Consider the following 17,015-nt stretch of genomic DNA (forward strand, 5'->3'; position numbering starts at 1 on the left):
TGACTCTACCGTGAGTAGATAAGTTTTTTTTATAATTATCTTCGATTTAAGGTATATGACATGAATCTGATGGATTTGGGTCCTTAAGAAATGAGAAAAATAAGTAAAAACTAATGGTACATCGCTTACAAAGTGATCTTTTAATAATTAAATACGTGACCTTAGACAATTGAGAATTAAATGTTATGTACCTTAAAGAGTTGTTATTTTTTGCGAATTTACGGTAACATACATTTGCAAATTTAAATTCGCAGGTAGGACAAAGCAAGTCAGAACTTTTTTTATTTTCAATATTTGAATTTACAGCTAAATTAGGAAGGTAAACTACAAAGTAAAATTTTCATACAATTTTATTGACTGTTGACGCTAGTTTCAGTAAAAATTAAAATTTGTGAACTCTTTTAACTGACTAACTTTACAATTTAAGATTAAGTAGTTTGATAGATATTGATGTTTACATTAAAAATTTTTTCTTACTCTACTGTTAAAAATATTGGGCACTACAATTCTATTTAAAATAGTGCAATTGTCGTTTCAAGCAGTAGTTAGAATAGTTTTTGTAGTAAAAATAGAAATGAAGGCCACACATATCAGTGATAGAATATATACATACTTAAGCTCAAGCTTAGACTGTGTGAAGTAAATTTGATGGCTAAATGTTATTCAAAATATCCTAATATTTGTGTAGCATTACAGTCAACATAGAGTAGGATTATATAAATACGCGGTTTTTGCTCTGAAATTAAAAAAATGTAACTTACTTGTCAAGACGAAACTTAATGCAAGAGACGCACTGTGTTGGCTCTCTTCCATAACAACCCTGACTATCACACTGAGGATCACAATTAGAAGAGAGTCTTGGCTTACTCAAAGTAGAAAATTTTATTTCTTGCGCTTCAACCGCTTCTTTTATGGGCAAATGATTAGTCATTATAGATTCTGAAGAATCGAAGGACGCCATTGATGCCTCAAGTTGAGATGCTGCTACGGTGTAGGGACCTTGGTAACTATGAAGCCGAGAAGAAAAAAACTCAGGATTTAGATGGTCAAACACCGGTGCAGCTATTGTATGACTCTGCTGCTCCCGCTCTTGAAACAATGAATAACGCTCCAAATTAAAGTTAGCGTCAGGAGCTGAATAAACTGGTTTATTTTGACGGCTTTTAATTCTGATTGGGTTGGATGCCGTTCCGTAAAAAATGAGCTGCCACTTCTTTAATATTCCTGCAGTAGAAGAAAATGAATTTAATACATGAAGATGTCATTGAAACAATTTCATTTTATTATTACTAGAAGTAGAAAACTAAGTATTTTTGACACAATAAAAATTATTTATCAACTATGTACATGACACCACTCTTAAATCAAACCGATATAAACTAATGTAAATATACTACATGGGCGTTTATATTTTTTAATATCTTTATCTATCTTTCGATCTTTTCTATTTAAGTATAAATGTATTTAAGGACCCTTTCTAGCAGTTAAATTGATCACAAGAGGCACTGGCATGACGAGAGTTTATTATTCACTATTATAAACTAATTTAGTAAACCATTAACAGACCATTGACCTAGCAGACTGTTGTAGCAGAAAGACTCATATTAATCATAGCTGTTGTTTACTACAATTGTAAAACACTTCGTCACTTACACACTTGTGCAGTAGATTATATTTTATTTAATTTTATAGAAATATTAAAAATAGATTTATCTCTGTCTCTTATGTGTCTAGGTAAAAAATGTTTTGAAAGAAAATCGAGCTCTTTGCATTAACATAATGCTTGTATTAAATAGAAATGCCTATATTAAGCAACAGCTAGTATTATTGTATCTTGGCTGCCGCGCAGACTGCATATTTAGTACTCATTTGCAAAATTACATAGGTAAGGTAACATTAGAAATTCAGTAAGCCAAGCAAATTTAAGAACCTCACAGCTTTACAATCTTCCGTTTTACAATCTTCTATTTTAACTTAATATATCAAGATTATTTTTTAAAATTTAAAGGTCTTGCGTTAATGTGGAGTCACATTTAGAGTAAACCATCAAAAATAAACTATGATCATTTAAACTCAAAGCAAAAAGAGACCGTGTAAGTCTTATATATTATCACTAAAAAAAGTACTTAAAAAATAACCATCATTTTAATTTGCTTTCACAGTAACATAGCATCCAGACTTCCTATGTGATAACGTGATCCTAAGAACGAAACAAAATCAATTCGTCAAGAAACGCAGACGTGCGTGTACATGTGCAGATTCTAATAAAGAAGTTGAACATACAATCGAATAGGCCGAGAGACAGAACAGAAGTAGAAGAAAAAGCAAACAGCGCAATCACGCCGTTACGCTTTTTTTCTCTGCTGGTCATGTGCATCCAAGTAGATGCCACTGTATTATTGAGCGCTGACGAACTGGCACACCAAGTCCAACTTAGCATTCTCTCTCTTTATAGCATGCCCAAATCAGCATCTCTAACAATTTCTTTTTGAAAACAGAATAAAAATTATTTACAATCATATTAAGTCTTATAGAGGCCTTGTCATAATATCAGCAACCTGATCTTGGGAATCCATTCATCTAACTTATTAGATTTCTAGCTACACACACTTTAACATAATGTCCTGTATATCTTTTCTATGCCTTTTTATAACTTGTTACTATTACTAACTTGACTACTAGCTTTAGCTGTTTTATTATCGTACCATGATGTCATAAGCAGAACTGAGTTGGTCATAACTAGTGACAGTGAGTTCTGAAGAAATACCATCTCTTGACATACGTCACTTATAGCCACGTACTTAGCTTGACAGGTGAACCTAGCTACATATAATTGTTTTCTGGTCCTCAAGCCACTAAGTTACTAAACAGTTTGATTACAAAGCTGCTCGTCGTCAGTTAGTCCTTGCAGTCTGCAAAGCTGGCCTCTGGAAAGCCTGGCAGGTCATCTAGCTTTTCTTCATACTCGATTCTTAATTCTCTTCAGTGCTTTAGATACCTTCAGACTCATTTTATCATTTTCCACTCATTCTCGGTGAGACTGACTTGACGTCTACTTAAGACATTTACAGCGTATGCTATATTTGGGCGAGCCGTGTTTGCTGACAATAAAAGAGATCACACTAATTCTCTCTACGGTTTCTTTTGTTTTACACTATCCAATTCTCGTTTACTATCTATTTGAATTCCTAATTTATTTTCTAGCTCTTCTCTAACCCTCTTTTCTTTATTTACCACTTGATTGGTGACTATGGGTGTTATCAAGGGATGCATCTCACTATAGTCGAAGCACTTCAACATTTTATCAGTTCACTCTTCTAAAGTGACAACTGTAGTGTGATTGCACCTACCTCGCTTCATACTCATTCCTAAGTATGTTTTTGGCTATCTCATGTCAGTTATGTCAATCGTGGACTAATTTGTTCTTTGCTTCTTGTAGCTTCCAAATATTGTTACTATTAATTAAAATGTCATCCACATATATTAGGAGCATTAGAAGCCTGTCCTCCTCTCTCTAAGTAAGTGAACTACTTGTCTAATTTTCTTATTCCTTCTTTTTGGACTTATCTTAGGCCGTCCAACGTTTGTTGAATCTTGCATACTTTTTCTAACTTGGTTTCTGCAGTAACTTCGTACCCTTCAGATATTTCCATGTAAATCTCATAATCTATCGTTTCATTCCAAATAGCTATTTTTACTTCTAGCTGGCATGCCTCTAAATCAAACTTTTTTATGATGGCACTTGCAAATTTGATAATCTGCATGGACGAGAAAGGCAAGCATGTCTCACTTTGTTAATATTTATTTCTATTGTACAAGCCTCAAACTAATTTAACTTTCTGTTTGATATTTTCTTCTGGTTTTATCTTCCTTTTTAACAGCCATATAAAATCAATCACATTTAGTCTATCTTTTTCTCTAGCTTTTTGTCCATCAACTATATTCCACGTATTATTCTTTTTTATAGAATCTGTCTCAGATTTCACTGTCCTTTCCCATGTATTCCTGTTCAAAGTACGGTTTTGTTTTTAATTTATAGTGGAATGTCGTCTATCTAGTCAGTATCTCTATTTTTTCGTTAGTTTGTATCAAACATCTTTGGTCGACCTTTTTGCGTTTTTCTTCCTCCGTCTCTAAAATTTATTAGTCACTTTTTTTTTACTTTACAAACCATTATTTGTAGTTGGTTTCATTTAATAAATTTCCAAATCCTTTTTACTAGCTATATTGTATCCATCTTTCCAGACTATCTTCTGGTTAAATTGTACATCACTACTTTCGTCAGACTTTTTCTTGTCTAGTTAAGTTATAGACACCCTGTCAACCTGTATACTACTAATATAACGCGTTTTTATAATAGGTTAAACTTAGGTCTAGTTCTTCCTTGAACTCATATATAGGCTAGGTAGCCAAAGCGTTCAATCCTAACATTGGTTTAATTTTAAACAAAGTAGAGGTTATGTTTTTTCAATACTCTGATATCATCTTTTGGCTATCGCCATTGTGCTCTGGTGTATTGGAATTACTTAACTAGTCTTCTGCTCCTAATTTTTCTTACACTTATAGCGTAGATCCTCTTGTAAATTCTGTGCTCTAATCACTTTTCAAACAGAATACTTTCAAATAATTTTTACATACTTCAAATAATTTTTACAAAAGACTTAAAACAGTAAACCGTTATAGTTTTACTTTTCATTGGATAAGCAATGCCTATACGTGACAAACCATAAATAATATAAGAATACTGAGATAAGTTTAAACCCCTTGGCATAGCTTGATGGACTTATGGGGCCCATCATGCCTGCATGAACTATTTTGAGTGGTCTAACTGTTCTGTATCTAATTTGTTTGAAAGATAGTTTATCGAACTTTAAGACAATGCAAACTTCACATTTTATACTTGACTCATTGAATTTTGCATCTTGTAAATCTTAATGCACAGGAAATCTTTTCCAAAAATTTTTTGAGGATGCCTGTCCTAATCTGAAGTGCCAAACCATTGCTTTATCATCATAGTTGAGTGAATTTCAGATTTAGGTGTCGGATTCTAGTTTTAATGATTTTTTTTTTTTTAAAGAGCGGGGAGGGAAAAATCTTCATAGATTCTCCAGCTAATCCAGTGGTAGTGTCGAATTTACCCGATGTGCCTACCAATTAAAGGGACAGGTCCGTAAGGACCACTCCCCTAGAAGACAAAAGAGCATATGAGAAGAAGAAAGAAGGAAAATAACGGATATTTTCGGAGGCCAGCTCGCTCTCAAAGGGATAAGAGGAGAGGCACTTACGCATCTGGGCGAAGCTCGAATCTTGGCTTGCGCTGGAATAGAGTTAGAGAAGCTTAAATTTGGTGTTATTGTATGTATTGTATTGTAACTTTGTTGAGGCCTTGTGGTTGAAACCATGTCTAGCCCTCAGAAAATAGTACAGTAAATATATTTATCTCAAACAAAATAAAAAAGAGATTAAACAATGTAGCTCACGAGTAAGTATGAGAGTAACAATCTTATACAAAATAGATGAAGTAGAATCGCAAGGAGTACAAATATTCTAATTAACTAAAACAGTAGCTAAAATCTAAGAAGAATCCTGTATTATGTTTGTGTGTGTAGATGTATGAGTCAGCTGGGTGTTACGTATTTTGGAGCGTACTTGTGATTAGCGTAAGTGTTGTATATGGTTGAAGCCGTAAAGGATACGGCGGATAGAAGGGTGCTCCTGAAGAGAGCGTACGGATTAAAGTCATGTTTATTTCGGCGAGATTATGCAGATGCGTCCGATGGAAGCAGGGCGGATTAAGGACCTAGATTATTTTGGGGGTCCTCAGGGTTCTGTGCGAGAGTGCATGGACGTCGTTTAAGGTCGAAGCGCCCAGTTTAGAGGTTCGCAAGTGCGGTGATGGTGGGGTTTGGGTGGTCCGTAATGGAGGCACGGATTTTTGACGCGAGTACAGTGGCTGCTTTAATTAAAGGGACGATCATGAACTGCCGAATAATCTGAGTATTTCTGATATACTACGGAATACCCAAGACCAACCTCAGAATCTTTATGAAAGGGCTTTGGATGCCCTTTAGTCGGTTTCTCTTTGCAGCACCCCCACCTTGGTATCGCGTAGGTGCCAATGCTCTTGATGATGGCGGTGAAGGTGCGCATCTTGGTCTTCTGAGAGACTGCTTTGTTATTAAAGAAGGGTTTTAGTTGCACGAAAGTTCAGTATGCCTTGCCACGAGTGCTGTTGATGTGACGAACATAGTTGCGTCTAGCGTGACGCCAAGTACTTGGCGTATAAGTACTTGGCGGTATAGTTCCAGTCGATTTCTACTTCATTGGCCTTTATCTTCTGTAGCTTATTTCTTAGATTTTTCCAGGAGACTAACATAGCTACAGTCTTTGCCTTATTTACGACCAGTTTCTAAGAACTATACCAGTTATGGAGAGTGACAATTTGCTCGTTTAGAAGAGTGGTGCACCGAGAGTGCTGTTTTGACGTGCAGCTGATCGTAACATCGTCTGCATAGACGTACATGTTGATGTCTTTACGCTGGGGCAGGTCATGGTAAAAAATGTTGAAAAGGGTGAATGAGAGTTTGGAGCCTTGGGGAACTCCGGAGGTTATTGGGTGGGGGTCAGAGAGGGAGTCGCCTACTTTAACGCGGATAAATCTGTCTGAGAGGTAAGATTTGACGGTGCCGATGAGAAAGTGCGGAAAACCTAACTGAATAAGATTGCACAGGAGGCCCTCGTGCCGAACTCCATCAAAGGCCTGCAGTACATCTAGAAAAGCTATCGCGGTGAAGTTCTTGCGGGGTTGCTGAGGGGTTTTCCCGGCTCGGAAGGCAGATGACCGTAGCCTTTTTCTACGCACTTGGGAAATAACAAAGGCGCATCCCGGAGCGCAGCGTTGATGTTGTTGCAGATTGCCGTGATGAATTTTTGAGAGAGAATTTTCAGAACACTGTTAAAAATACCGTCTCCACCAGGGGCTTTCCGAGTTTTTAGGAAGCGGATAATACCTCTGATTTCGAAGGGAGTGCAGTGTTCGAAATCCGGGTTGTCAATAATCAGTTGCTGCACCATGTGGTTGATTCTTGCATGTTCCTGCGCTAGTTCTTAAGCGCTAAGGTTGGGGGAGAATTGATTTTTCAGCGAATCTGCAAAGTTCTCTGCTTTATTCAAATCCAACGAGTAGAAGTTGTTTCCTTGTTGAAGAAGGAGAAGGAAGGCCGCTTGTTGCAAAGTTTTTTAATGATCTTCCAAGCATTTCTTCGGTGGGACTCTGCTTCGGGTATGATTTGTTAAATTTCTTGTTGCGGAACTGGAAAACTGGGTATTTGACTTTCCTCCAAGAGTTAAGGTGAACTTTCAGTTCAGGGGTTCTCCGTTTTTGCCAGAGTTTTCAGACTCTTTCCTTCTCCTTGATTTGACGCAAAAGGTTACGGGGGAGTTGAAGTGTGTGTTGGGAAGCTGTAGTTGTTGTGGTCGCTTCCTGTGGTCGCTCGTTAAGTTCGTCTGTAAATTCGTCAACTGCTATGTCGAGTTCCGTTTGGGACCTAATGGGACGACATTTTAATAGAGAGGATTCGAGGTTATACGCAAGGTGGACTCAGTCGATGCGGCTGGTGGTATCGGGTATGGTGAGGAGGTACCTAGGGATTTCTAGGTAGACAGGGTTATGGTTGCAAGGGAAGTCTAGGGAGGTTTGTGGTTTAGTAGGGATGGTCAAGTTTTCCATTAGGAACATGTCTAAAATGTCAGGGTCTTGGTCTGGAGAGCTAGGATATAGAGTTGGTTTACTCGGAACCTCAATGTTGATGTTGAGGTTAAGCAAGTGTTCGAGAAGAGAGCGACCCTTAGGATTTTTGTGCTTACATTACCACGATGTGTTCTTAGCGCTTCAGTCGCCAGCCATAATCGTAGGAATGATGGAGTCAAACATCTAGGTTATGAATTGAAGGTTTGTATCGTCCTTGGGAGGAGAGTAGAGGGAGATGATTCTAATAGAGGCGGATGAAGTGGTACTTATGACTCGATGGTGGATGCCCTTGTGAACAAGAATAGCCACTCCACCATGGAATTTTCCGCATTTGTTACGTCTATGTACTGTGTAGTTTGGTTTGTAGAGTGTCTTTCTGTTGTCAACGATGGCATTGGGAAATGTTGCTCGACTAACGCTTCTGTTCTATTCCGACCGATGTGCCACTGAGGGACTGGAGGTTATAGATATCGTAGGATTTGCCATTCGATGCGTCAAGGTACACGGTGACCAGGAACTAGATTCGATCACCTTTGGTCATGCAATAGATACGACTGACGGAGAGTACTTTTTCCTGGATTATGTCTAAAATCTCTGTTTCTGTGTAGCCAATATTGACTTCACGGATGACGACTGCCATTTCACGGTCCTCGTGAAGCTGGTGTGTCGTGATCTCGACCTTTTTCTCGTCAAGGTCGTGTACGATTCATTGGAAACTATCGACGCTCTCAGGATTCACGCAAGCTCCCTGAGAGGTGGTGATCACGCAGTGAAGCGGAATATTTTCTGCGGAGAGGGCTTCGTTAATCTTGGGTCAGCGTTTTTCCTCGCTTGGAAAGAGCTTAATGGTGATCGGGAGTTCCAACATTGCTATATCTCCATGTTGCAGAGATTGGCTGCGGAATTGTTCGGGTCAAGATTTTTTGTGCGCCGTTCGTGGCGCACTTCCGATTCGTCAAGAATAGCTGACACGACCTGTCAAAACAGTATTCCATCCGCGATCTAGAGTTTACCAATACCGTAGCGAGTAAAGGTAGTTACGCTCTAGAGGTTACGCAAAAGGAGCAAAATGGTTCAAATTTGCGACCCGTCTAGGTGCCACTAATACCATTCGGAGTAAATGTGATTGTCCTAGAGTTTACGTAAATTGGAAAGAAGAGTAAAAAAAGACAAAGTTTACCAATTACTTGCTTTTGTGTAACTCACTTTTGTTTTTAAACACTTTACTTTAACTTTTAACAGAATTTTATACGCGAAGAACCAGCACGAGGTGTTTGATGTAAAAGGTTAAACCACACTCGTGGATGACCGTATGGTAGCAGAGGCAGACTCAAACTACCCAGTCGACCGTTTGAGGGTAAAATTTGAACTGTACTGTGTCCCTCCTGTGCATTCGGACTCTTTTTATAAGGAGAAGCGGACCTCGACCACGCGCTGGCTGGAAAACGACGCAGGAAAACTTGCCAGCGAAAATTTTGGGGGAAAAGACAATAGCCAAAGATTTAATTGGCTGGAGTTGCTCTTGTTTAGTCACTGAAAATTGGCACTTCCCACATCCGGCTAGCTCTCCTACATGCGTCAAGAGAGGGGAAAGTGATTCACTCAGTGCCCTTCTTTTCTCTTTTACATCAAAATTTTACAGAATTTCGATATTACTTAATAATAATATTAGAACAACATATTAGAAAATTTTACTTAGACTAAGCATAGTTCGTTTACTCAATCAACTTTGTTGTAACAAGAGCGGTGAGAATCGCCCAATATTTCACTTAAGTGATGATTGGATAATCGTTTAATGTGTTGCTATACTAATAACAGATTTATTGATAGTAGTTTTTATAATTAATAACGATAATAGTTGCTAAGGTTGCAAATACATTAATCAAACAAGTTGATAGTCGAGAAAGAGTAATTGTTAACAGTGGTCCAACCAATTATTTCTGAAGTAACTGTAGCTGTAGTCCAAACACTAATCAGGTTTTGTCGTGAACCATCGTTCGTTAACTTAACGAAGCTTATCGGTCATTTTAATTTATTGTTAGCTACGAATATATTTCGAAATGTTAGTAGTGGGATCAATTCTCATTTTCCTTTTGCTAACTCTTCGAAAAGGATGTCGGTAATTCTGTTACTTACATTGGAGCGGCCGTACAAACTCTCTCTCGACATGTCCGAGTCAGGAAGAAGGGAAGAAGCTATTGTCAATTATTGGCTCAACTTTTCCGCTTTCCTTTATATTCTAAAAAGTAGCAACATTTGTCAGGATTACAAAAATGAGGCTATTGCGAACGAATTCTATGGTGTAAAAGGGTAGTTCATGTATTAAAAACAAGCGAAAAGTTAACAATGTCGCTCCACTAGGTTTAATGTAATATGTATTATTATTTGTCTACATCCATTAACTCTGCGTTATTCTAACTTTTAACATCTCATCAAGTTGTGCCAACATTTAGTATTGCACCCCAGTTCAGCTTTTCCCAGTTAGACTTTTTGCCTCTATTGGTTTTCAAAGTTATTTAACTTCTCTGAATTAAAAAGTATTTTATTCTCTTATTTGCTTTTCGTTTCCGATCAGCATAGGCCCACGTGCGTTTGCATGAATCATAGTTGGTCGATGTGCTGCAGCTACGAATAGAGTTTTCCCGTGATTCATCTCTTTTCCAATGCACGTTGGTCCCTGTTCGAAAGTACTTTTAAGTCGACATGGAAAATTCCGAAGAAACGAGCAGGGAAAAAAGAATTATTGGTAATTTTAGTTTACCGACGTCACAATTATTTCTGGTAATAAATTAATTGTTTTAAGAAAAAATTAAAGCAAGATTCTTCAAGTTTTCAAAAAATACTTATTGACGCATGATTACACAAGAAAGTACGGAATAAATACTAAATCATTGTATGTCGTTGTTTTGTATTCTAACATTTAGTACCATTATTCGCTCCTTCAACAGATTATTTGCAAAATGATTATTAAATATTAAAGAAGAAAAATTTAATTATTGCAAGTGCCAAGTGAATAAAAAAAAAACTAATGTTTGTTGCGATATTTCTGGTAAACTCATTAAATTTCTGATTTATAACGTTATGTAGACTTCTTATAAAGAATATACTTACTTTTTTGATAATAAAAGTGTGAATGATATAAAAAAAAGGAATGAAAACATATCACAGCATTGATCGTGTTACTTACAAGGGTGTTGATAAATCTGATTATGATATTTATATTAATCTCACAATTGAATTGTTGAACTATAGAATATAGTTTGGCAATTCAATTGGAAAGTTATTATTAATATCTACCAGTTACACGGTCTTGGCCTCAGTTGCCACGATTAAGCCACTGCTATTATAGTTGTTGTTGGCACTCACCTCGTTGCTGCTGCGTACCACCTGGTTACCATAAATTATCGCTTTGTCTTGTTCTCAAAGACTGTGCCCTAATATGTCCATATTTTCTGAACTTCAAGTATGCTTTATTTCTCTTTCTTTCAGTTCCAAGCACACGTAAACTGTTTTTGATTCCATCTTTCTTGTATTTCAATTTAAACGTTTTCTTTTTTCTTTTCACGTATTCGACTGTTTGACTAGATTATTTTAACACATCGATCGAATCACCAAAATAACTTGATGAAGTTGGAAGCATTTTCATTATGTAGCTTGATTTTTGTTTTTCGGTCACGTTTGCATCAGCACTTTTCAATTCATGAATCAATACTTTAAACTCAGTTCTTTAAGTCCTTTAACTTTAACTTTTTCAACTTGTTTCTTGCACAAATTTACAGTGCAGTAGACTCTTTTATGTACATTTCATCGAATTTCTTCATTATTTCGTATGCCGTTTCTTTGTTTTTCACAAACTGTAACTGATTATTTGAAATTCTATTATATGTTATATCAACCGCCTTCATGTCCTCTTTGATCCACTCTTCTTCTTTATCTGTCCTTGTCATGACTATCATTGCCACTACATCACATTTCTTCAACTTTAGAAATATCGCGATTCTCCTATTCCACCTTTTTTTCCCCTCAATTCTCAATAAGTGTTAGATTGACACTATTTTTTAATTTTATTAGTGTTGGATTGACACTTTCACTTAGACCCATGGTAGTTAATTATTACGAGCTACTGAAGCAACACGTGAAAAAAAAAATTGTTTAGAATTGTTAAAGGAAGTAAAGTTGCAGATAAATCAGCGTGAGTAAATGCTGCTACTGCTTTTATAATCGTCACTTTGTAGATGCATTGGGCTAACTAAAACTACCTTGACATTTCTAAGTGTGATCTTACATGCTATGTTATTTAATTCATTTATTTAATAACATTTGATTATAAATTATCCTTACAAAAAAGGCCAACGTTCGTAAACTTTATACTTATACAAATTATAGAAGAAAGTCTTTAAATGACTAATTCAAGTAGAAATAATAAAAACAATGTATGAGTTTATTTCAAACTTATCAGCACTAAGCGAATCTAGTTGCCTCTAGGGTGCTGTAGAATAATAGGTAAAATTTATATTGATAAATAACTAAAAGAAATTATTGTAGAATGAGGAGTAAACCTAGTTGTATGCTTTGAATAAAAATTTTGAAGTTCTAGATGGCAAACGAGAAGAGAAAACTTCTTTATTACGGATTTATCATGACTAAGAATGTGAAGGAGCAGTAGAGGAAGTGCCGGGGGCACCTTCAAATTGAGGGGGAAGATTGGCTGGTGGGAGGTGTCTTAAGAACTCTGCGGGCAGTGTTGACAACCCCACTAAAAGAACTTTTTGTGTGTTTGTGTGCGGGTGTGCGTGCGCGCGCGCGCATGTGTGTGTGTGTAAGTCAGCAGACTCTGAAAAACATTTTCAGGGATCTTTGTGCTATATTTCCATAACTTAAATTTACAAACACTTTGATGATACAAATTCTTTAGAATTTTCTCTCACATGCAAAAATTTCAGCTTTAACATAAGATTTCGTTAAATAGATTTGTATGAGTAAAATTTAACATAAACTGAGAGCAAATAAGGAGAACTCTTTCATATTAGGTACAAGTTCAACAAATTTCTGTTCATGCTTATAATGAAAATAAAAAATAAAAATATTGTTGCCTCGTCGAAAAATAAGATAAAATATATGTATATGAACATGCATGTGCGGAATATAAACAATTCGTTCAAATGTAAGCTCATCCGAATTGTTAAACAGAAAAAGAAAATTGTAACGTACGATGTGCAAGGCACATCATACTGACTCTCCCTGATAAAAGCGAGGCTACTTTGGCAAGAGGCCATTGACAGAAGGAGAACAAGGTTATATAAGACCCAGTGAGCTTTAAATCAGGGCAGTTGAGCACTTTCAAGAGGGTCAAGCGTTACCAAGGGACTCGAACGTTATTAAATAAAGACACCGGGTGATAATTACGGGAGAACACGATCGGCCTAGAACGGGAACACACGCGCGACTTTGCCTTATAAATGTGGTATTTTGAATAGAAGTTTTCAAGGAAATAAATATTGATCATTCTCGCGATGCACCTTCTTACTAATCTTTTTCCTACGTAAGTTTTGATGCTAAGTTTTGGGTACGGTTAGAGTCAGAATTTTTTTTTTTTTTATTAGACGAGTTTCGAAAATTCCGCCGAGAAGCACACATAGTGCAGTGCCGCGACGATACGACGATTAAATTTGTAGAAATTTTTTTAGTAAATTTTGTAAAGATACAGGAAACATCAAAAAATAATAATTGAAACCCATATTGGCTGAAAAATGTATCTCTATTTATATTATTATTATTTTTTTTTTTTTAACGACAATAGACGACAGATATTTCCAAAAGAATATTTCTCGTCATTTACAACTAAACGAGAATACAGTAAAAAATTAAAGGAATTAAGTAAGAGACCAATACAGCTCTTTTACTTTCTTGCCTTGCCTTCTACATTTTTTTTCATGCGATTATTATTAAGCTGCGACGTAGAAAATTAAACGCAGCCCCACAAATAGAAGAATACATAAATTTATTATAATCAAAAAGAAAGATATGACTTACGACATATATATATGAAAATGGAGGAAAAAATGATTTATTTTAGCAATATTACCCATAAGCCGAAGAGCGATGACGAAGGCCTGAGTAATAATATAATAACCGAAATGTGCAGGCCAGGGCCTAGTAAAAAGCTGCAAAAGGAAGATATGAGAAAGAAAATGTTGGAAGTAGAGCTCGAACCAGAAGGATGTGAAAAACTTGACGCCCTAGACAAAAAAACTAAGGCAAGAGTAATAGGCTTATTTTTAAGAATTAGAACAAAGCCGAAGAAAGCAGAGGAGGTGTATGCCCCTCACAAGGTGGTCACAGAGACCACTTCAAATTCGCCACCAACAAGTAGGCGATACCTATAGATATACCTTGTGACACATACGTAAATACAGGACTAATAAACAAAGCAGCAGGTCTTCTTTCTAGCGAATGAGTTAGCGAGCGAAATGCGAGGAGGGCTGAAGAGATAAGCGGAGCTCGAACAGACAAAACAAACATGCTACTAATGTAACGGGGCATGCCAGAGAAACAAGAGTGGCCAACTTCCGTTGCATCCTGTTACGAATATGCAAGGTCAAGAAACCCCGGGATAAGAGACTTACATAATCTACAGCTATGGGACCGAATAAAAAATATGAGAGAGGAACTTAAAAAAATAAAGGAAGCCGCATTTACGGTAATGGTACCACAACTAACTGATAACTACACAAATTATGTTGATTCTGATGCACATAAAGATAGACGACGGGGTGATATAGCACCTACCATGGCCCAATATACAGAAGATATACACGTAGCACATAACCATAAATACCTACGAAGACCGCAGAACGCGCAACAAAACATTCTGCCCACGCTCAGCCATATGATAAGCAACATCCCGTACTTTGACAGGAACTCAATCAACCTACCACTGTTCGAGAGAATGGTGCGAATGGTTGCACAAACTATAGTACTGAATAACGAATTTTTTTTTAGGTATCCTCGCGAGTAGACTAAAAGGAAAAGCAGTGGAACATTTTGCTCCAAGATAAATACAGTTTTAAACAGTTGAAGAGTTTAGTAGAGAGCTCGCAAACAGATACTGAAGTATTAACAACGCAGACTCACTCATGATAAAATTAAAAAATAATAACACAACAAAACAGCGAAGCAGTAGACGACTACGGCAGATGAGTACAACAATTGTATAATAGATTAACGATGTTGTACGATTCAAATCCACATTTTCCACCAATTCAAAAACAGACGCTGAAAGCAAACTTGGAATCCAAGGCAGTCAAACAATTTACATACAGATTGCATTCAACTTTTAATCGGAGAATGGCAAGTTCTAGCCCGGGAATACTAGGGGAAGCAATCATGGAGGCATTACAAATTGAGAGCAACCTTAGTTTACAGCAAGCAATACCAGTAAGTGCACTGCCCGCATACAATAAGGCAACAAACGAGTGGGGGCCACTAATAAACCTGGCAAAAAAGGGAGAAAAAACAACGGAAAATACCAATGGGGCACAAGAAGCAACAGCAGCAAATGAAAAACGCTGTATATACTGCTACGGTCATACCAGGCGTTTAGTCGAGGAATGCCTTAAACTACTAGCGGTAATAAACGACAGGAGGGCTGCAAGGGATAACGGAAGAGAACTAAAGAGAAATCACAATTATTGTTAGAAACTGGGACACTATGCAAGAGACTGCCGCTCACCCAAGCAAGATAGGGAAATTGTTCGGAAATTTTATGGTCAGGAACATTAACGGAAAAATAGTCGTAGAATGTACTAATATGAGTGACAAGATAAAATACGTGCCTTTTCTGAAAGTAGAGCTGCTAGATTACAAAAAAATTTACCGGGGGTACTCAAAAGACGTTGACAATGACAAATACTCGACGGAAAAAGTAATAAGGTTATTAAATGAAGAAGATACTAATGATAAAGAAAAAACGAAAAACTTCACGAAAGACGAAGAGCAGCTAGAGAAACGAAAACTGGTGGACAAAATAATGCAACTTGAAGATACAGCCGGCTGCAACCATGAAAAAATAAAACATGTTAGAAGACTTATCGAATCAAACCCTTACGTATTTGGCCTTGACAGAAAACCTCTCAAGGCAATACACCTGTTAGAACATCGAATTGAAACGACGTTGGATAAGCCCATTGTGGCAAAAAGGTTCAGATATCCACCAGCGATGATAAGGGATCAAATGAAAATCGAAAATAAGAAATGCTCGAACAAGGGATAATTAAACCCTCCACTTCCCTATATAGTTTAAATATCTGGATAGTGGCAAAACAACCGGGGCCAAAAAATAAAAAATGGGTGAGAGTAGTCACAGATTTTCGACTACTGAACGAAGTTACAGTAGGCTCGTGTTACTCGCTACCGTTTTAGAGTGATATCTTAAAGAACCTAGCGTCAGTACGTTACGTAACGGTAGTGGATCTCAAATCAGATACTTCTCAGGTGGAAATACACGAAGACGATGTACATAAGACAGCATTTTCAGGCCCAGATGGGCACTACCAATACAAAAGGATGCCAATGGGATGCAAGGATTCGCCAAACACACTTCTAAGGGTTATCGCACAAGTGTTTGAGGGATAACAAGGCCATAAAATAAAACTGTATCTTGACGACATAATGGTCTTTGACCCGGATTTTGAGAAAGATCAGAGACGATTCACGAAGCTGTTAAAATGGCTGGCAGCTGCAAATCTCAGATTGAACCTAAGAAGTGTCAATTCAAAAGAAGTGAAAGTGCTCGGGCACATTGTGGGTAATAGACAAATAGTGACTGACCCAAGGAAACTTGAAGCAACTAGAAATTACTCTCGACGGACAAACGTAAAAAAAGTTAAACAGTTTCTAGGATTAGAAGGCTACTACAGGCAAGTTTTTAAGAACTATGCACAAACTTTCCAACCGCTATCAAACTCTGAACGGCGTGTACTGCATTTAAATGGGGCGATCAAGAAGAACAGCTGTTCAAAATTGTCGTGGATACACTGTGCAGTAGACTTGTACTCATTGTCCCAGATTTAAAATAATCTTTTATCATCACGACGGATGCATCAGATTACACGATTGGAGCGATTCTTAAACAAGGAAAGATCCAAAGAGATAGACCGTGCGAGTACGCGTCTCACTGTCCTAAAGGTAGCAAACTCCGCAACGCAACATACGACAAGGAATTATTAGCAATTGTATTGGCAAAAAAAAAAATTTAGACCATATC

General features: G+C 37.1%; 1 protein-coding gene across 2 annotated transcripts in view; it reads right to left on the reverse strand.

Annotated features, from left to right (window-relative positions):
• Positions 1-17,015, reverse strand: part of Fur2 (furin-like protease 2) — a 918,757-nt gene that overhangs the window by 277,406 nt on the left and 624,336 nt on the right. For both annotated transcript variants that reach the window (XM_089595005.1, XM_089595006.1), the window contains exon 10: positions 762-1,224. In XM_089595005.1, coding sequence (XP_089451131.1) covers positions 762-1,224 — 463 coding nt within the window. The remainder of the gene's footprint in view (positions 1-761; positions 1,225-17,015) is intronic.

Source organism: Copidosoma floridanum, unplaced genomic scaffold (assembly GCF_036245765.1).
Source record: "Copidosoma floridanum isolate Cflo_tuat_1 unplaced genomic scaffold, Cflo_Japanese_pri ptg000022l, whole genome shotgun sequence".
NCBI lineage: Eukaryota > Metazoa > Arthropoda > Insecta > Hymenoptera > Encyrtidae > Copidosoma > Copidosoma floridanum.